Here is a 22,240-nt window from a genome sequence, read left to right on the forward strand (position 1 = left end):
GAACTTCTGTGCATTTATTTGCCTTGCAACATTTACCTTTTTGGAATATTTCTGACAATAGTCCCAGAGGACTGGGAACTGAGCTAAGCCAGCGTGGGGTGGTCAGGACTAACTGCCTTATTGATTCATGCTGGCGCTGACTGAAGCTGGCTATTGTCTCAAACAGTTCTCTTAATCCTGAAAAGAGCCGAACAATTCAGGAGAGGAGGTGGGGTGCAACATCATGACCACTGGACCTTCGCCAGGTGCCTTTGGATTTCCAGGAATTAGAGAAGGTCTTGGCATCAGGTCATACTCCAAGGGCTGTCAACCTGTAAAATGATGGGCTGGAGTGCTGACCCCTTCCTTGGGTAGAGAGAACTGCTGACTGTTGGATAGCATTATTAGTTAGAGGTGCAGAATGGTGGAACTATGAGTGGCAGCTAACTTCTGTGGCAAGAAAAATGTGGTTGTCCCCTACTGTCACCTGAGGATGCTTTGGCTATTCACCTGTGAGCATATGAAGTGTGTGTGTGTGTGTGTGTGTGTGTGTGTGTGTGTGTCGGAGGGTAGAAGAGCTACAGCAGGTTTCCCTCTCACCTCCACCTCCAGTTAAAACCAACTTCTATACCCCAACCACAATGTCCTGTAGCATCAGGGCCCCTCAGTTCTAGAGCATCAACTTTGTGGGAGGCCCTGAGTAAATCTCCCCTTGAAACTAGAATTCTACTTTCCGACCTGATTGCTTTGCAGAAGAGAATATGTCTGTAATAAACCTAATACTTTCATTTTCCCTCACCAAACCTTCAAAACAAACTATGTATTTATGTGGGAAACTGGAAAAGACATTTCACCTCAAGTGAAAACTTGAGCATGTTATACAAACACACTGAGAAGAATCACTCCTTACGTTTGCATAGAACGCTGGCCTTTGCAAGGCTCAGTGTACCGCTTTCTAACCTTTGCCTTCAGGGAGAACTCACTGTGGGTGGAACCGCTCGGTCCGCATCCAGGAGAAAAGAGCTTATCCAGGGAGGTGGAGTGGGTAGTCCAGTATTCTAGATTCTCCACTTATTCAACAAAATTGCACACGTAAACATCAATGGGATCCTGACTAGGACCAAAATGAGGCCCAGGAATGAACTGGATTTGCAATTTCAGATGCTTTATTACCTAAAGTCAGAAGAGAAGATATAAAAGCTGTTTTATTTACCAAGAAAGTGCACTAGGCCTGTGGAAAGTCGGTCCTTTTTGCTAAGCTCTCAGATATTAGAGGCAGTTGGCTAGACGGCTGTGTTTTACATCCCAGATTAACATTTTCGAGGCTGCTGAATAATGTAGATCCTTTTCAGTGGAGTGACCTTCTCCAGAGCAGGTCTGGGTTTTTGATGTGTCATGTGCATTATTGCTGGAAATTTATGGCTGAGCTAAAGGTGAGGAGGAAAGAAAAAAATGAGCATATTGGATCTTTTGGGTCATAAAGCATTAAAGTAGTAGAAAACAAAACAGCTGGTCAGAGGAATTTCACAGTTTTGTTTACTTCTTTGATAGTATCTCTTTTTTCCATACCACCTCTAGCTCTGTATCCATGGATATACTTGTTAACCTGGGTTTTCCCTCATTAGTGTGTTTCTAAGTTTTTAAAATTATAAAATATATTATATATAAGGTAATTATATAAATTATATATATATATATGTTTTGAAGTGACTTTTTTTGTTTTGTTTTGTTTTGTTTTTGCGGTACGCGGGCCTCTCACTGTTGTGGCCTCTCCTGTTGCGGAGCACAGGCTCCGGACGCGCAGGCCCAGCGGCCATGGCTCATGGGCCCAGCCGCTCCGCGACATGTGGGATCCTCCTGGACCGGGGCACGTACCCGTGTCCCCTGCGTCGGCAGGCGGACTCTCAACCACTGCGCCACCAGGGAAGCCCTGAAGTGACATTTTTAAAGGTAGAAATATCTTCATCAGTCCTCCAATATTAGAATTTATTCTGGCACTACTATGCATATACGAAACACTATATGCTAAGAAGGCTATGGGGACACTGAAGAAGGTCCTGGGGTGGGGAGGAAGAACGCCTCAGATGTCAGAAGATCAGAAATAAAGAACCTCTGAAAGAAGTTAGGGGAGTTTTAGGTTGAAGTATGTGAAACTGGCCATTTTATAAGGTTCAAATAAACAGTCTGGTAAAGAGAAGGCTGAGGAATGACTTATTAGCTTCAGGTAACAAAAGTTCTCACTGGTCATCTCTGCAGAAGACATCTATGAGGAAATGAGCTTAAATAGATTTAAATTAACACAGATTGAGACTTTGACAATAAGAGGAATTTCATATGGAACCAAGAGACCTTATGGAATTTACATTAAGGACAGCTGAAGATGGAAAGGATGCCCAATGTTGCAAGTCTTTCAGGCATAGTTTTCCTAGGAGGAGAATTTGGACCCAGAGGCCTTTCGGTTCCATTCCAGTTCTTGGTTTTCAAGCCCACTGATTCAGTATAAAGGTACCTAAGAACACCTTCCCTAGCCAGCAAGGAAGGGATGCCTCAGCTCACCAGGAATTTAATTTATCACTATTGAACTTAGATGCCCTTGCCTTGACACTCAAATAAAAGGGGAGATAAACTGTTCATGACCCCAAACATCACTGTTTATGGTTTGTTTGGGCTCTTCTAAGCCAGGGAAAACATATGTGCCTTACATCACTTCTCAAATGTCCCTGAGCTCTGAGCACACAGCATTCCCTTTCATGTGAAACTTGGCTCCAGAAAGTTCTTTCTTCTTGGTCTTAAAAAAATTAAACATACTGGAAGAATATACACTGAAGTGTTAACAATGATTATCTCTGAGGGGTAGAATTATGGGCAATTCCTAGTCTTTTTCTTTACTTTGCCTTTGTTTCTCTAAAAGTTTTCTTTTACAAAGAGAAGGTAAAAGTTATGTAATAATTAAACCCAAGGACGGTCTATGCTGGCATTCTAGCAGAAAGGAAGAAACATAATTGAGATATTGGTTATAAGTATTACTTTACAATCTAACAAAAGAGCTGCTGATTTATTTTTTTGTCAGATCAGATATCATTGGGCCACATGACATACATTTTATAGTGTGGTAAGGGCAGAGTGTTTTGTTTCGTTTTTCTTTTAACGTTAGAACCAGAAGGAAACTTAAGAGGTCATTGACTTCAGTAGTTTTCTTCCAGACTAGGTGTCTTTAGTGTCAACTAAAACATATGGATTATTTCAGGTTAGCTCTAAATCACATTCAAGAGATTACAGGTAGGAAGACCTACTTGGCAAGTTACTTAAAGTCAAATGTAAGGTAAAGGGGGGTGAGAAAGGAAATGAACAAATAATTCTGATATAACAGAAATCTGGGCAATTAGCCAAGGTGAGATGGATGGGGCAAGATGACAAGGTGAGAAAGAAGAGAGAAAACCACAGTGTTGATTGTTGCTCTTAAGGTGTCAGAGTGATGATGGGTGGAGGTGGGAAAGGAAAGGGGAGAGGAGAACGGTGCGTGAGGATACACTTATTGCTTAATTTGGCACTAACTCATTATTTGATCATTTCCAGGGTTATCTCCGCAATTCAGGGGCTACAATATTGATCATTTAAAAAATTGCAATAAAATACATAAAACATAAAATTTACCATTTCAACAATTTTTAAATACACAGGTTAGCAGCAATACATACACTTACATTGTTGTATAGCCATCACTACCATCCATCTCCAGAACTTTTTCATCATACCAAACTGAAACTCTGTACCCATTGAAGAATAATTCCTCATTACCTCCTCTGCCAGCCTTTGGTAACCACCATCCTACCTTCTCTCTCCATGAATTTGACTACTTCATGTATCTCATAAATGTGAAAGCATGTAATACTTGTCCTTTTGTGTCTGGCTGATTTCATTTAACATAATGCCTTCAAGATTTATCCATGTTGTAGTATGTGTCAGAATTTCCTTCCTTTTTAAGGTTGAATAATATTCCATTGCATGTACATAGACCACATTTTGTTTATCCATTCATATGCTGATGGACACTTGGGTGGCTTCCATCTTTTAACTATTGTGAATAATGTTGCTATGAATACTGTTGCACCAATATCTCTTCAAATTTCTGCTTTTAATTCTTTTGGCTATACATTCAGAAGTAAAATCGTTAGATCATACAGTAATTCAATAGTTAATTTTTTGAGGAACTGCCATATTGTTTTCTATAGTGGCTACACCATTTTACATTCTCACCAGGAATGCACAAGTGTTAGGGGCTACCTTTCAACTAAGGCATTTAACTGAGGTTGTAAGAGCTCTGCTCAACTGCGTCTCAAAAGAGGAATGCCACAGATCAGAATGAATGGGAGACTGCCCCTGGGGGCTGTTGGCCATCTGTGAACTGGTCTGGCAAAATTTAGGGGGAAAAAAATCAACAGGATTGAGAAAATAGTGGAAACAATTCCGACAAGGATAAGAGCCTTAGATAAACTGCCCATAATTATTAAATTACAAATGTACAAGTTGCGGAGGGGAAGGGCTTTATAGGGGCAGGTGAAAATACAACCAGAGAGTCAAGTTCTCTTTCTCAAACACCCCACCCCCTCAATCAGGAACGTCCTAATATAGAAAGACTTGGGGGTTGTGGGTGGAGAGTCTACAAAGGGTCTACCTTCAGATGATGGAACTGTAAATAATAGTCAATCATTAAATGCCCTGATTCTTTCCTGTAGATTTTAAACCAATGGAGATAGGAACATTTTATATTCAAGTCCAGACCAGAAATAACTAGGAATAGGTTTCTAACCTACAACCTGTGCTTTAGTCTGACATCTTAACTTTGGGGACACTTTGGATTTTTCATCGTTAATCTTTGTAAAATGATAGGGTTTGTAGAATGAAAGGTGTTTGTCTGACTCATTAGGGTAAAAGAATCTAGGTTAACCCCACAAGAGAAAGAAGGATATGTGTAAGGATTCTTCCTGGCTGTGGTTCCATCCCATAAGGGGCAAAATATTGAACTTGAAGAGCAGATCAATAGAAACTTCCACATTGAGAATTTACCATCATTTTGGGTAGTTGTGACCTCAGAGCCTACATTTTTCGTTTCAGAGAAAAAGTCAAAGAAGTACGGTAAAAGTCTTTATGGTTAGAGCTATGAAAGAAATTCTAGAAATTAAAAAGTCAGTGGCAGGTTTTGTTTTAGAGCCTGAAGTCAGGTGGTATTAGAAGACTGGCAGCTCTTCCATTCATCTTTGAAGGGTGTTAACTTCCAACGTGAACGTTGGCACTTAGATTTCCACACCCCGTTAAGCAAAGTGCTTAAAACAAAACATTCAGCTTGAGTCAATGAAATTCAAGGATCATCCTACACAGAACAAGAGAAACCTTTTTAGATTTGCAGATGCCTTTGATAGCTTCCTTTCCCCCAGGATCCCATTTCACATAGTCTCACTAACTTTGGCCCTGGTGACATAGCTGGCAGCTTGAAAAGTGGCCCCAATTTAACTAGGCTTCAACATTCCACCCCCATCTGCACTATAACCCAGCCCCGTTACTAATGGTTTAACTGGATACTTTTATGTTGGGAGAAGCTTCACAACTATTGCCAAACTTAACTTCTGTAACTATCCAGAGAACGAATATATTTGGCAGTGTCATTCTCTCTCATTCCTTGCCTTAAAATAATTAAGTAAACAAGCAATCGTAGATCTCAGGGGAGCTATGTGACTCTAAGGGGTAGATGGAACTTTGTCTAAGACCAGGTCTCCTAGATTTTTATCTTAGAGAGCTTTGGGGTTATACAACCCTTCTTCTGCAGGAATAAACACATGATGTGGCCTGTCAGTGGGCAACATGAATTCTCTCAGTATTTAGGGCTGGAAGAGGTGAGAAAGACTGACTAGAGAAGAAGGGAGGGTCCTACCTACCTTGAAAGGTAGTGGGGAGTGAAGTCTGTGTGGAGATGAGTGGGGGAAAGAGTGGGAGGGAAAATGTTAGGCTGCTTCCCACTTAGATTTGTCCAATTCCAACCTCTTGGGAATTGTTTTCCAATCTCCCAAATCTTAAACCCTTGGTTGGCTTTAAAGTAGGGTATCCAGACATGATTGGCATATGGATAGAAATTTCCTGCCATGACTGAATGGTTGCTGAGCTCCTGTGAATAGGGCTATAACTCTCACTGTTTTGGACTCTAAGTTCTTAAACTGGTATGAAAATTAACATGGGTTCTAGGAACTAGACATAATTCTAGCTGAGGGCATGAAGGAATGTTAATAAATGCAGAGGCTATGACCCTCATTTCTGCTACTATATTTCTTCTGGCCAGTTATATATTGTTAGATCTTCATGACAATATATATTGTTGGGAAAATCATTGTAATGCAGATGAAAATTTATCATCAGATATCTCTCTGTATATATATATATATATTTTTTTAATAAATTTATTTTATTTATTTTTGGCTGTGCTGGGTCTTTGTTGCTGAGCACGGGCTTTCTCTGGTTGTGGAGAGCAGGTTCTACTCTTCCTTGTCGTGCGTGGGCTTCTCATTGTGGTGGCTTCTCATTGAGGTGGCTTCCCATTGTGGAGCACGGGCCGTAGAGCGCGCAGGCTTCAGTAGCTGTGGCACGTGGGCTCAGTAGTTGTGGCTAGTGTGCTCCAGAGCACAGGCAGTAGCTGTGGCGCATGGGCTTAGTTGCTCCGTGGCATGTGGAATCTTCCTGGGCCAGGGCTCGAACCCGTGTCCCCTGCATTGGCAGGTGGATTCTTAACCACTGCACCACCAGGGAAACCCTAAATCTCTATATTTTATATGTCTTACTTTTTTATCTTAGGCTGTATAGTTATGCATTTCTTTTTTTAAAATTAAATTAATTAATTTATTTATTTTTGGCTGCGTTGTCTTCGTTGCTGCTAGTTATGCATTTCTTTTCATTAAAAAATTAAGGTATAATTTATCTACAGTAAAATAGATACCCTCTTTAGTGTTTAGTTCTATGGGTTTTCACAAGTGCATACCATCTGTGACCACCACCTCAGTCAACATATAGAACCGTTCCTTCACCCCCCAAAATACCCTCCTGTCACTTTGTGGTCAACCCCTCCTCCCACTCTCTGGCAACCACTGATCTCAGCAGATCTATTTCTTAAAAGGCATTGGTCTTTCCACCGCAGGTTGACCATTTTTATTATGAAATCCTATTATGCTTCAGGTTGAATTATGGATTCAGGGAAGATTTTTCTTAGCTGTAAGGGACCATGTGGATCCCACCAACTTCCATATTCAAGACAGTGACTTATGGTAATCTTGGGACTTGATTTTATTGCTGGTCTCTTATCCTTTGCCTGGATTCCAAGTGATGCCCTGTAGGATATCTCCTTGGGAATAGAAGCTAACACTTACTGCAGGCTAACTGTGTCCGGCTCTGTGCTGAGTCCTTTGCACATGTTCTATACCTTCATTTTATTCTCACAACATCTTCGTGAAGTGGATACTATAAACCACATTCTCATTTACATATGAGGAAACAGAAGCACAGAGAAGTGAAGAAACGTGCCCAAAGACACACATCTAGCAAGTGATGGAGTCAGCATAGGACCCAGGCACCTGATATCTGACGCCAGAATGCCAGAACCTGTTCTAACCAGTAATCTATGCAGTCTTAGCCATAGACCTACGCCAGTAGACATGGAGCTAAGTGTTAAAGCGGCTTTTAAAAAAAAATAGATACAATTGCTATTAAAAATATTTGTAACAGCACACCAACTCAATATTTTCTTATGATTTCTAAATACAACTTATTGTTGTTGTTATTTGATTCTTCTGTTTATCTTTGAGATTCAGAAGTGATATGAAAGAACAATATGAAAGGGAAAGAACCTTTATGTCATAGACATATGCACATGTGTCTACAAAAAACAATAAAGGCTCTGGCATCATATCTAAAGTACAGCATCATCAACCTTTACTGACCACTCTCTTTAAACATTTTATTTTGGGTTAACATATATTCTAGAGGAATATATCTATTCCACTTAGCTCTACTTACTGTGGACATTCTATTGCCCCTGAGGAAGAAGCGTTTAGTGGGCAGGGGCCGGAGAATGTGTGTGGCAGGTCATCATCCATCCCTGCCCTTCTTCTAAAGTCAGGAAGGCAAAGAGTCACTTATGACCGCACCCCTTCCGATCTATCTGATGGGCGAACCAAGCCCCCCTACGTGAGAAGGCTCTGTAGCTTTCGTCTTTCATTAAGATCCTGCCTGATACTACTTGCCTCATGGGCTTCAGACACACCTTTTCTTTTCATTGCCATGAAACAGATGTTACTAATTAGAGCAGAGAATGCAGGCAGGTTGCTCTGTGTCGGGCACTGTTCTAAGAACTTCCTGTGTGTGAACCTCATCGATTCCACTCAACAGCCATCTGAAGTATATATATCCTCTTCCTTATCTTCATTTTACAAATGACGAATCAGAGGCACGGGATCAGTAACTTGCTCTAGACCTCAGAGGTAGCAAGTGGAGAAGCCAGTGCTAAACAGGGGTCTCAGAAGTCTAGCTGCACAGTTTCTACTCTAATCTTTTTCAGACCCCTGATTTTGGTAATAACAGCAAGTCTTCCTTCTGCAAAGGACACCCGCCCAGTCCTGTCTCTTCAATATATATGGGGGCAGCAGAAAGAGTGGTCCTTCAATGCCTGAATTCAATGCACCCGCCCCCTAGAAGTAGAATAAGGACCCTCACTCAGCTCACTTACAACATTTAAAAACAAAAGATTGAATCCAAAACTAAACCACTGTCTACGTGGGAAGAATTTTCTGAGTTTCCGGAGCTACTTAGAAAGAATTCAAGATACGGAAATAAAAATAGCAATGGTCAACCACCTTCATAAATAGACTTTACTAGATAAAGTCAGCCAGTGCCCAGGCTTCCTCCAGCCCCCAAATGGGCAACCCTCCACCACCCACCCTGGCCTCAAATCAAACATTTCCTGTTGGGAGTGCAGTGGTGGGGAGGAAGTTGAAAAAGGGCTGAATTCCCAATACACAGGCTGCCTTTTTTTTATAACAACAGGCCAGCGTTTCCAATAAATATTTGGGATGGCAACGTCAAGTTCTGCCAGTTTGGCATCATGATTCTTGCTTAATTTACTACCTTATATTTGAAATGATTTATTAAATAGACACTAGGAATTTGGGAGCATCAGCTTTTCTCATCAAAACCACTTCGTGTTCCTTGAACTGAGAGCAGATTCTTTCACAAGGACATCAAACCTCTGAGTTGGAAAACACCCCAGTGGTCATCAGCTCATTCACCCATGCAGCCTGATCGGCTGGGAGGCTGGGTGAATACTGGCTGGGAGCATCACGTGATGCACCTCCCCCGCGGCTCACCTTCTCCAGCGTATCGTTCAGGGCATCCATCGTCTGTATTTTGGCAGCATTTGCAATGGCACTGTGAAGATGAAAAGAAACTTCACATAGAAATGGAAACTTTCCCACTAAAGAGGCTAAGCCACTTTTACAGGGGGTTTTCTACTTGGCCTTTAAGCTTTCATTCTGCTTGGCTACTTCTGGAAGACAAAAAAAAAAGTCCTACTCTGTATGCCCATGTACGACAACAAGCTTTGCAGGCCAACTTAGTATAATTAATATTTTTAAACTTTTCATCCAAGTACAGCATACATGCAGAAAGGTGCACATGTTATCGACGTACAGGCTGGTGAACACTCACAAACTTGTAACAGTAGTCAAACCAGTTGCCCCTAAGAATAATCACTACCCTGACTTACAGCCCCATATATTAGTTTTGACTTTATTTGTATATCATAAAAGGTACCATACAGCAGGTACTCTTTTGTGTCTGGCTTCTTTTCTCGGGCCAAGTTATTTGCTGGGAGAGTTTCAATCGGGGCTGAGCTTACAGTGCAATTTCTTGAAGGGAACTCTGCGCTTGCCATACTTTTTTCTGGATGGTCTGTGTTGGTTCGTAGAAGTTATTGGGGTATGGACACAGATTGATGATGCTTAGAAATTTATTTTCTACGCTATATTTTTCAAAAGCTATTCTCCTAGAAGATATAAGGAGGTGTTTGTCCACAAAAAGGAGGAAATCCTATCCATGGAAACGCTCACAAAGCAGATATAAAGAGCAGAGGTGACTCATGGGGGAGCTAGGGAAGCTTCAGGGCCTCTCACTGCACAGTCTCCTTTCAAGGCCCTGGGAGGGACCCTAGCCATTTCATATTTGTAATTTTGTATTATTTTTCCTTAAAATGGTCCCCCAATTCTATAAGATTCAGCTTCCTGTGCCACCAAGGAAGCCCTGAATTTTTTTTAAGAGGGTTCCAATCAGCACTTTATGACTCTCTAGGCAGCTCCTCTTCCTGCAGTGTTCACCTGATGTTAGAATTAACAGTAAGTCCCTTTTGCTGAGGTGCAAAGAAACGGATGACTTGTCCATGGCTGTCAACTAGAAGGTCATTTCCAAGCTATGACTCTAGATCCTGAGCCCCTGGCCCAGGCGTGTTTACCGGTGTCACACTAAACAGGGCTTACACTTGAGTCAGGTTTTAGTAGCAGGATAGGTTTCTGAAGTTAACCAGCTGGCAATTCAATGACAGTGTGACGTCATTTACAGAGTGCTTTCTCTGTTCTAGGAACTGTCCTAGATGCTGGGTCAGGAGATAAATAATATGTGACTCCCACCCTTGAGGACTTACAGCTTTGCTTTAATTATGCGATAGTTATTTTCTGATTCAGAAGAAACAAAAGCTTAATGCCAAAGGGGCAAATTTTTAAAAATTGAGCTATAGGGCTTCCCTGGTGGCGCAGTGGTTGAGAGTCCGCCTGCCGATGCAGGGGACACGGGTTCGTGCCCCGGTCCGGGAAGATCCCACGTGCCGCAGAGCGGCTGGGCCCGTGAGCCATGGCCACTGAGCCTGCGCGTCCGGAGCCTGTGCTCCGCAATGGGAGAGGCCAGAGCAGTGAGAGGCCCGTGTACCGCAAAAAAAAAAAAAAAAAAAAATTGAGGTATAGCTGACATATAATATTACATTAGTTTCAGGTGTACAACATAATGATTTGATATTTGTATATACTGCAAAATGAGCACCACAATAAGTCTAGTTAACATCCCTCACCATACATAGTTAAATGTTTTTTCTTGTAATGAGAAGTTCTAAGCTGTACTCTCTGAGTAACTTACAGATATACAATATGGTATCATTAACTATAGTCATCATGCTATAATTTCATCCCCAGGGCTTAATTATTTTATAACTCTAAGTTTGTGCCTCTTGATCTCTTTCACCCATTTTCTACCCCAGACACCAATCCCCTCTCCCCCGAGCTTTGGCAACCACTAATCTGCTCTCTGCACCTATGAGCTCGAGTTTTTGCTGTTGTTGTCCTGTTTATTTTTCTTCTTAGATTCCATATACAAGAGAGATCATATGGCACTGTCTTTCTCTGACTTATTTCACTTAATATAATGCCCTCAGTGTCCATCCACGTTGTTACAAGTGGCAGGATTTCCTTCTTTTTTATGGCTGAACAGTATTCCTCTGTATGTATGTGTGTGTGTGTGTGTGTATCACATTTTCTTTATCCATTCATCTGTCGATGGACACTTGGGTTGCTTCCATGTCTTGGCTACTGTAATAATGCTGCAGTAAATGTGGAGGTGCATGTATCTTTTCAAGTTAGGGTTTCATTTTCTTCAGACAAATACTCAGAATTGGAAGTGCTGGATCATATGGTAGTTGTAGTTGTAATGTTTTGAGGACACTCCATACTGCTTTCCACAGTGGCTGTACCAATGTGTATTACAAGCTATCAGTGCACAGAGGTTCCCTTTTTCCCAAGTCCTTGACACAGCTTGGTATTTCTTGACTTTTCGTTAATAGCCATTCTGACAGATGTAAGATGATATTTCGTTGCAGTTTTGATTTGCATTTCCCTGATGATTAATAATGTTGAGCACATTTTCATGTACCCGTTGGCTATCTGTATATCTTCTTTGGAAAAATGTCTATTTAAATCTTCTGCACAGTTTTAAACTGGCTTGTTTGCGTTCCTGCTACTGAGTTGTATGAGTTCTTTATATATTTTGGATAGAGTATTTCGTTTTTTAAAAATTTAATTCTTATATTTTAATTTTATTATATTTTATTATTATTACTTATTTTATTTTTGGCTGCGTTGGGTCTTCGTTGGGTCTTTGTTGCTGTGCATGGGCTTTTCTCTAGTTGTGGTGAGCGGGGGCTACTCTTCATTGCGGTGCACAGCCTTCTCATTGCGGTGGCTTGTCTTGTTGCGGAGCATGGGCTCTAGGCACGTGGGCTTCAGTAATTGTGGTGCACGGGCTTCAGTAGTTGTGGCTTGGGGGCTATAAAGTGCAGGCTCAGTAGTTGTGGCGCATGGGCTTAGCTGCTCCACGGCATGTGGGATCTTCCCGGACAAGGGCTCGAACCCATGTCACCTGCATTGGCAGGAGGATTCTTAACCACTGTGCCACCAGGGAAGCCCAGAGTATTTCATTTTAAAGTAGAAAAATCCTCAAAAAATTTCCTTCCCAGAAATTGAGAAGAAAACTTTTAAAGTGATCTAAAAAGTAATTTTATACAGAAAGAAAAAGCCCCGAGAAATTCCATAGCCTATTTCCCTCCACACTTTCTTTCTGAGACTGTTACCATTTTAACTCTTAAGGATGTATCTGAGCATCCTCTATTTCACTCCTTTTGAGTCACTCATGAACTCACCTATGGAAACCATCCTGAAATAGGCTCTGAAGCGCCTCTACTTGGAGGAGCTAGTTTCACATGTTCACTTCTTTTTGAAGGCACTATTTTTCTTACCCAAGGCATAGAGGGGCTGGGCCATTTGTACATGAGATCCAGCCCACGGCTCTCTGCTTAGCTCTGAGAAAGGTGCAGCGTGTCAAGGTTACTGCGGAAGGAGCAGGGAGAAAACAACCTCCATATCCAAATTCCTTCCAGATGTGCCAAATACAGTGGCCTTTATTTTCTAAATAATTGAGTGAGGAATTTAAAATAAAAGCACATTTATTTTTAATTCAGATTTGCTTCAGCAGAAAGCATATTACAAACACAAGGCCAGCTTAGGGACAGTACTTTAAAGGCTAAGGTGAAAATGAGATACAGGGATGTGAGTCCTGTTTGGGTGCATTCAGGACCTTGCTTTTTAAGCAGGAGGCAGTTGCGCTGGCTGCAGGGAAGAGGAGGATGGGCAGAGAGAGTCCTCCAGAGGGTAGCTAACCCCCTCTCCCATGCTGACCCCCACCCCTACCCCACCCCACCATGCCAGCTGCCTCTAACTCTGGTTAGTAAGTGCCTAGGGAGCCTTGGTTTGTCCTAAGATCCAGCGAAGCCTCTGACTTCTGGCAGTAGGGTCACTTAAAAATCAAGATGAAGAAGGAAAAGAAATTAAGCAGTCCCCTACCTTGTTTTCTCGAATCCCGTTTTCTTGGTGTGTCTCTCCAAGAGGCCAATTTCTTGTTTTTTGGAAATTCGCTTTCCTCCAGCTTTCACTATAAACAAATAAGCATCAACAAGGGAGTCATATTTAGGGCAGCAAGAGAAAGTTTGCTTTGTTATTCAAGGTATGAGTTTACTGTAGATTTGAAGAATTTTAGAACTTTTTGAAGAGCTAAACTTTAATCTAAAACAACATAATCAAAAGGTACCCTGAACTAGCATAACAGAAGAAAAAATATTTTGGGCAAACAAGGTGGGAAGGAGAGAAGGGCTAAGGTTTTTGCTTGTCTGTGTTGGGAGAGGGGGACCTGAGGCTAAAAAAGGCAGAGGTGTTTACACCTTCGATTTGGGGAGGAGATAACAATTTATTCCCTTAGGCATTTTACTGAAAAACATTTTTTCTTATTAGAAAACCAATTACATTCTTCATGACAGCAACGGACAATTCCAATGTGACCCTTCTGTTTTCCCACAAGATTAAAGTGCAAGGCTTGCAAAATTTTTTTTCAACCAAAGCTTTCAAAAGCTAGATTGAAGAATGAGCCAAAAGTCAGGGCATGTGGTGGTAACAGGCATTTAATTCAAGAGAGATGCTTCTGATCCCACCAGATGCCCACCTTCCATCCCAGACCCCAAACCTCCGATGTTGGAGGAGCTCAGATGTTCTAATGAGTAATTAAACTGCATTAATAATCCTGCCATTCAAGAGATCAATTAGTGTTAATTAGGCTACAGATGACCTAACAGCAATTCAAGTGTTTAACAATGTCAGATGAAATCAACTTTTGAAAAGGAGCAGCCCATTTCAGATTGCAAGTCAAAGCAAATACTTTTTTCTGTTCCCAGGAAATTTGCACATCTGAAATCTGACAAGCTCAAATGAGAAAAAGCTAAATGGACGTTGATTTGTTTGAACCTGTTAATTCTTTTTATGGAAATGTCAGATTGGCAATTTTCTAAAACTGGCTCCAATAGAGTGAAAAATAGGAAAACCTATTTCTCAATGCCCTCGTGAATTGACTTCATCATTTTTCTTTTAAAATTATTATTAATTAATTTTTTGATTATGTAATAGTACATGCATAAGGCACACAATTCAAAAATCATGGAAAGGTCTGCAGTCTCCCTTCTACCATTATTTTTAAGTCTCCAGTTCATCTCCCTAGATACTGCTAACGATAACAAGTCCCTATGTATTCATCGATAGACATTCTATACACATACCTATATATTTTTTTAAATGGCAGCATACATTGTTCTACATCTTGTTTGTTTATACTTTTCATTCAGTCATGTACTTTGGAGTAAGTTCCCTATCGATATATATATAGAGAGAATGTCTTTCTTTTTAACATCTGCTTTAAAATTTCTTTATATGAACATTCTATGTTTACTTAACCAATTTCCAACCGCTGGACATTTTAGATGTTTCTAACCCATTGCTATCACAAACAATGCTGCAATGAATATCCTTTGCATATACATAATTTTGCACAAGTGCAAGTATATCCATGGGATAAATTCCTATAAGTGATCTTGTTAATTCTTAAGAGTATGTGCATTTGAAATTTTGCTAAATCTTGCCAAGTCACCCTTCACAGTGGTTGCACCAGTTTACAATCTCACCAGCCACAATGACAGTGATTGTTTCCCTATATCTCAAGCAACAGTGAGAACTAGAAAATGTTTGGCTTCATCAACCAATAAGAAAAAGAAAGGTAATTTGCCTTTCTAATATTTTATTAAAAGTTGAGCTTATTTCTGTGTTTCAGAAGCCAGTTGTATTTTCTTTTATAAACTGTTCACATTTTTGGTCCATTTGTCCTGTTGGACTTCTGTTCCATTAATCTCTCTGTTTATATGCCATTACAACTTTATTTTAATGACTGTAGCTTTATAACATATTAAAAAAATTTTTTTTTGGCCACACCATGCATCATGTGGGATCTTAGTTCCCTGACCAGGGATCGAACCCATGCCCCCTGCAGTGGAAGTGCGGAGTCTTAACCACTGGACCACCAGGGAAGTCCCTAACATATTTTAATTTTGATAGTCCTTCTTTGCTACATTTTCTTTGCAGAATTTTATTAGCTATTCTTATTTATTTTTCCACATGAAATTTTGAATCAGTTTGTCAATTTCCTCCAAAAAATCCTGCTGGTAGTTTTTTAATGGTCTTGCTTTAGATTTATAGATTTTTTTTTAAAGGGAAAATTCGTATCTTTATATTCCTGGTTGCTCTCTATTTAAGAACATGGTACACTTTTCCATTTTCTACATTTTCTTTTGGGTCCCTCAGTAACTTGTTCACATAAATCTTACACATTTATTGCTAGGTTTATTCCTTAAGTATTTTGTCTTTGTTGCTGCTGTTGTAGTTGTAGAGACGGTCTACTCTTCCATTATAGCTTTCACAGATTGTTGTTCTTATATTAATATCATTGATTTTATACCCAGATCTTATTGAATTCTCTTATTATTTATAATATTTTTGTTGACTCCCTTAGGTTTCCCAGGTAAAAAAAAATTATATAATCTGCAAATAATTATAATATTACTTTCTCTAGAATAATATTAAATAGTGGTGATGATGGACATCTTTGTCATCCTAATTTTTTTTTTTTTGTCATCCTAATTTTTAATGGATTGCTTTTAGTGTTTTCCCATTAAGTATGATGTATATACTTAGTTGGATATACACACACACATATTTACAATATATATAACGTATATTCAAATATATTTCTTTCATCATATTAAGGAAATATCTTTCTATTACTGTTTCATTGGGCTTAAAAAATTACAAACACATGTTGAATTTTATCCAATGCCTTTTTATCATCATGTATATAATATGGTTTTTCACCTTAATCAGGTTAATTATATTAATAGATAAAAATTTTATAAATATATATTAATGAATATTTTACTATCAAACCATTCTTGTGTTCATGGAATAAACTCCACTTGGTCATTTTGAATCACCAAGTTTTTTTTTATTGATTATAAAGGTGTCTCATTAGAATTCTGTAATATTAGATACAGTCCAGGAAAAAAGTCCTGTTTTCATACATGGTCTGCTTTAAATTCACACACACACACACACACACACACACACACGAAAAACAGGCATACAAAATAATCAGCAACAGAAATGAAATAATGTGGAAACACCTTCTGAATAGCCCTGGAATACAGAGATGAAATAAACCAAGGGGTGGCTTTTTCTGGAAGACTGCTTGAGAAGGGTGTGCCACTGTATGAGGAGTGGTGTGGTTCATAGCCTCTTCTACCAAGAGGAATCAAATCAAATCTAGGTCTAGACCTAGAGCTTGAGGCTTCAGTAGCTCTCCCAGCAGTATCTTTCATCCTCCTTGTGACAAATGCTTTTAAAACATGGAGTGCTGTAATTACTTTCTTATTAGTGTTCCTTTTGTTTTCTCTGATGCTTTTGTTTTTGCACGTTTTCTTCCACTGGTTATTATAGCCAACTATAGAAGCACACTTGTTATAGTTAAAATAAGCAATAGTTAAAAGTGAGAAGACCTTTGAAATGTTGAGCTCTGTGCCACTCACTTGAAAGAGCACAGACAATTTAGAGAATGTCCAGATGAGAGCAACCAGAGTGGAGAAGGAGCCGTGTCAGACAAGGAACTGGGAAAACTGGAAAGATGGCTTCTGAGGAAGCAAAGACTCAAGGGAAGCTTATGGTACCATCTTCAAGGAGTTTAGGGGCTGTCTTGTGGAGGAGGAAGGATTTACTGGTAAGGAAATGTTATCTAGGGTCAGAAAGCTCTACCCCCTCCTGTGCCCTGTGACCTTGGGCAAGATAAACTCCTCTGAGGCTCAGTTTCTGCATCCTTCAAAAGGGAATAATACTGTTTGTTTAGGTTGTCCTAGGGAATAGAGGTGACATAAGCAGCTGGCACATGGTAGGCACTTAATAATTAGTAGTTATTATTATTTATATTTATATTTTTCCAGAGGAGAGAATGGAAAGCAAAGAATGAAAGTTCCAGAAAGGCAGAGTCTGGCTACATATAACTGTGTTAATCAAAGTGAAGAAGATTGCGTAGTACAATAGTATATCTCTGGTCCCTTAGTGTGTTAAAGTAAAGAAAAGAAGTGTATCTGCCATGAATATTTTAGAAGGATTTTGGGGAATTTGGTAGAAGTTGAACTAGATGATTTTTATTGTAAGGTCTTTACTATGATTCTAACTCTTCCCACCTACCTACAAAAGAAAATCTATCATGTCCCTCCCTTTTGAAAGAATATAGTGTACTCAGAGAAACAAATCCCAAAAGAAATGTAAAGGGAATGTAAAGGACTTTCCTGGTGGCCCAGTGGTTAAGAATCTGCCTGCCAGTGCAGGGGACATGGGCTTGAGCCCTAGTCCGGGAAGAGCCACATGCTTCGGACCAACTAAGCCCGTGCACCACAACTACTGAGCCTGCACTCTAGAGCCCGCGAGCCACAACTGTGGAGCCCGCATGCCACAACTACTGAAGCCCGTGTGCCTAGAGCCCATGCTCTGCAACGAGAAGCCACCGCAATAAGAAGCCCACACACCACAAAGAAGAGTAGCTCCCGCTCACCGCAACTAGAGAAAGCCCGCGTGCAGCAACGAAGACCCAACGCAGCCAAAAATAAATAAATAAATTTATTTTAAAAAATGTGTAATCACATAATTCCATGTTTAGGTCCTTTCAATACGCAAAATGAACGAGAGATTTTAAAATGTAAGAGAGAGATGTTTTGGATAGTTTCGTTAGAAAATCTACATTGATGTGGAGAAAATGAAACTTTGCTTTCCTATCTCTGAGTAAGAGGTATAATTTTGTGGCCGCTTTTGTAGTTTATAACTTTTCGAAAGTTGACCCTTGAGTTTAGAATGCTATATCGCACAATTTTTCTTGCAGGCTTATCTTTCTTTATCTTGACTACCCTCTACCAAACACTGTGCAAGAGCTTCTTTCCCTCATTAATCAGTGGAGAATGTGTGTGAAAAAGCTGACCACCACAGAGGTTTGGGCAAACTCTGCCTTGTGACTTAGAACGTTCATTTGAAGATTTTAATTAAAAGGTTAGATGTTTGCAAAACGCTTACTTTGCATTCACCGTTGAGTTTTTGGCATATTCTAAACTGTCAGTCAAGACAAAAGACTCTCATCAGGAAAAGCAAGGAGAGAGGGCTTCAGAGGGAGAGGGCTTGACCTGGGCCCACTTTACTGTCACGTCTCTGCCCCTTCTCACCAGCTATGGGGCACTGGGCGCGTCCCTCGACCTTGCTGACTTTCAGTTTGCTCCTCTGTGAAACAAGGATGAGGGTTCATCATCAGTCTGCAGTACTGGCGCTGTGTCTAGAAGGCTCTGTGCAGTGCCAGTCACACAGGATTGAGTGAATGGCAGCCGTTCTTGTCATCAAACCCCTGTCCCTGTGACCTGTGGGGTAGTGGGTCTCGTAACCTCTCTGTTGAACCTCACAGATCAACTCCCAGAAGTTGACATGAGCAGACTGGAGTTGAGAGAATTAAGCCTCTGGTGTTTGCTTTTTAAAAAACCATACTAACCCTTCTGCAGCTATGATTTCCTCCCCATTTTCTGCATTAGTTTCACCCTGGGGGATACACTCCCCAAACTTCCGTCTCTTTAATGAGCCAGAAAATGGATTCTCTCTGGGGGTTCTCAGCGGTGACCCCTTTGATGGCTCTGACTCATTTGCCTTAAAACAAATTAAAGTGCAAGGAATATACAAAAACTCATGAACTGCTGCTTTTTCTGGTTCATCACATAGGTACTCGGTCTCCTCGGATTACCTTCTACTCACACATTTTTGACTGTTCAGGTAATGGAGTTCTTAAAAACTGAGAGCGAGGCAAACCAAAGCAGCAGAAAATCCTTAGCAGAAAAGCTAAGCTTCCTAGAGCCCAGGCCGCCTCATGTTTAATGTAGTCTTGTTTTACAGCATAAATTTATAGCCAGGATCCACAGAGGTACAATATGTTATATTAATATACATAAAAGAAAAACCACTAAGCACCCCCTGTGTAGGTGGGAAAGTTACAGCTGGCTGACTTTGGAGCGGTTTCACTTTTAACCACGATGGAGCAGGCATATGTATCTTTCCCACTGCAGTTTTCTTCTGCTCCGATGACTGCAGTAGTGCCGAATGCAGTCTGCAAACATCAGGAGGTCTTGCAATTGAGGAGAATCATTTCTTTTGATGGCTACGTGTTTTACTAGGCCTGCATTTTACAGGGATTCACATTCATGTGCTGGGTACCTTACATAGATTATCTCCTTTAATAGTCATAACAACCTTACACTATCAATGTTATTTATTACCGCCTGCTTTAGAGATGAGAAAACTGAGGCTCAGAGAAGTGGAAGGGAAGCGGGGTTTAAATCCAGGACTGTCTGATTCCAAAGGCCACGTCAGACCTTTCACAGACCTTTCATCATGTCTGTGTCCTACTTTCATGGACCTGTCCATTGCCTATAAAAATCAGGTGAAATTTAATGGAATTCTGGCAATGAATTATTTTTGTTCTATAAATACAATTTTGTACAGTAGCTATCTGGTTCAGACTTAAAATATACAGCGAGACAAGCTGAAGGATGAGGCTTCTTTGCTCCCTTGTTCTCAGTGGGGAGGCAAAAGTCTTCCTTCATCTCCATTCTAATTATCCCCAACCTCTTATCTGTAGTGTCACAGTTCATAATAATTAATTGTCATACCAGAGGCATTGTTGACATGCTTGATGGCGTAACGGTGGGCTATGTACACAGAGTAATTAGCAATCATTAGTGGCGGAGACAGAAAGTTCCTGGTGGTTTCATTCAAACTTTCACTTGGTGAAGTTTATCCCTGTGATCTTTGTGTATAAACGTCATTTAGCAAATCAAGTGTTAGCTGAACTGTTTTATGAAGGATTGTGGCGGGAAGAGAATGGCGTTTTCTTTTGTCCTTGTGTAGAAACTTCTAATAATTTGCATCGATAGTTCTTGATCATTATTTAGCATCATTAATTTTAAATATAGATAATGTTAAATATTCCTAAATCCAATGACAAACATAAAAAGTCAGGAGTCTGCCACAGGAGGCCAGGACAGGGTGCTGAGAAGTGGAAACTCGGAATTAGCAGTAACAATTCTGACTTTGGCTGGGCTGCTCACCAGAAAGCCACTGAACCTTGTGTCAGTTTTCGATGCTTTGTGAAGTTTATACCTGCCATCATCCTCTGCAGCAAGATGACTGAAATAATCTTGGCTCAGAGGAGCCAAAGAATGATACCAGTAAATGAATTTTGTTAATGGAGAAAGGCAAGAACAAAGAGGTCAAGTTGCTGAGATTTCTTAAGGAAAAAAGAAGAAAGGCAGTTAAAAGAGCATCAAATCAGCTAAAAATAGGCCTGCATGCCTCAGCCAATCTATATGAACATATGGTTAAGTACAATAAAACTAATTTCCATATTCCAGGGAGTGGATATAAATAGCATACCTTTTTTACAAAAAGAAAAGAACTGTAGATGCTTTGCAAAATGCCTTGATAACTACCTTTTCCAGTCAACCCCTCCCACACTAGTGTCCTTATTAAAAAGTGCTCCTCAGCTTGGTGACAGACAAAAGACACTACTGATCACACTGCCCGACCCCAGAGCCTGAGAAGGGAGAGAAAAATTGGGTTGCTCTCTTCAGTGTGGAGGTTGGATTGGCTGGGTATTAAGTCGGATGACGTACAGGCATCTCCGGGAGACTGAGTCCGAAAGCTGGGACCTCTAGGGAGGAATGTTTCCATGGCAGTAAATTACCTTCCAGGTGTGAATGGGTCGCTGCTAACCTGCAGCCAGGGAGGGAAGGTCCAAGCTCACCACCTGCTCCTTTCTACCAGCGCCCAATCCCTTGTACTCCCACATAGAATTAGGTTTTCATTCAACCGGGCCTGACAAATCCCCAGGTGATTTTTACACAGAAGCCTAAAAGGATCAAAGACAGGAGGAACTCAGGTTGGAGGAAGTTAAAGGAACAAGGGGAGGTTGAGAGCCTCTGCTCTGTTGGGGCACCTCTGTGGAAGGAGGGGCAACAGCAGCTGAGGGGGTCTTGCTGTCTGCAGGACAGAGGGCAGGTGGGCAGCCTACCTGCAGGAGGATGCCCCCCTTTCAATGCGGAGAGCTGGACTTGCACTTCACTTGCCATAGCGCGTGCCAGGGCCAGGGTCAGTGCCGGCGCTCTGGAGGCTGAGTGCGGCTGCCCCACTGCACCCTGGCTTTATATGGGCTGGGGGCGGGGTCCCTTCAGGGCTTTGCTGAGCAGCAACAGGGCTTGTCATCTAGCTTTTCTGGGAACCTACATATTGGGGGCAAGTTTCCTCTTAGAAGAAAACTTTCTTATTATTCCCTTCATCTGAGAAGTCAAGGTAGACAGCTAAGGGGACTCTTTCTTTCCCAGGAGGAAGGGGAAAGGATCAAGCTCAGTGGAATTCTTTTTCTAACTATTTATCCATCGAGTTTGTATGGTGCACCTACAATGTGACAGGTTTTGTCATATACTCGCGTGACAAGGAGGGCAAGACAAGATCTTTGCTTCAAGACATCAGTTGTTTTTCTGAGGAGGCAATTATAAAACAAAGTGTGATGCCTTTGTCTCAGTCTTTGCAATGTGAAGCATCTATACTAAGAAAGTAAAATTGGGGATGTGCACAGAGATTTCTGCAAGGGATGGTAATCATACATTTCTCTCTCTCTTTTATTTTCT

General features: G+C 40.8%; 1 protein-coding gene across 1 annotated transcript; it reads right to left on the bottom strand.

The window, feature by feature from the left end:
* Nucleotides 1–1,185: 1,185 nt before the first annotated feature.
* Nucleotides 1,186–21,682, bottom strand: DAPL1 (death associated protein like 1). Its single transcript, XM_067739891.1, has 4 exons — nt 21,625–21,682; nt 13,449–13,536; nt 9,381–9,441; nt 1,186–1,406 (listed from the first exon to the last, which is right to left on the bottom strand). The coding sequence occupies exons 1-4, from the start codon at nt 21,680–21,682 to the stop codon at nt 1,290–1,292; spliced, it is 324 nt and encodes a 107-aa protein (XP_067595992.1). The 3' UTR covers nt 1,186–1,289.
* Between the last annotated feature and the right edge of the window lie 558 nt (nt 21,683–22,240).

The sequence above is a fragment of the Pseudorca crassidens genome, chromosome 6 (genome assembly GCF_039906515.1).
Source record: "Pseudorca crassidens isolate mPseCra1 chromosome 6, mPseCra1.hap1, whole genome shotgun sequence".
Classification (NCBI taxonomy): domain Eukaryota; kingdom Metazoa; phylum Chordata; class Mammalia; order Artiodactyla; family Delphinidae; genus Pseudorca; species Pseudorca crassidens.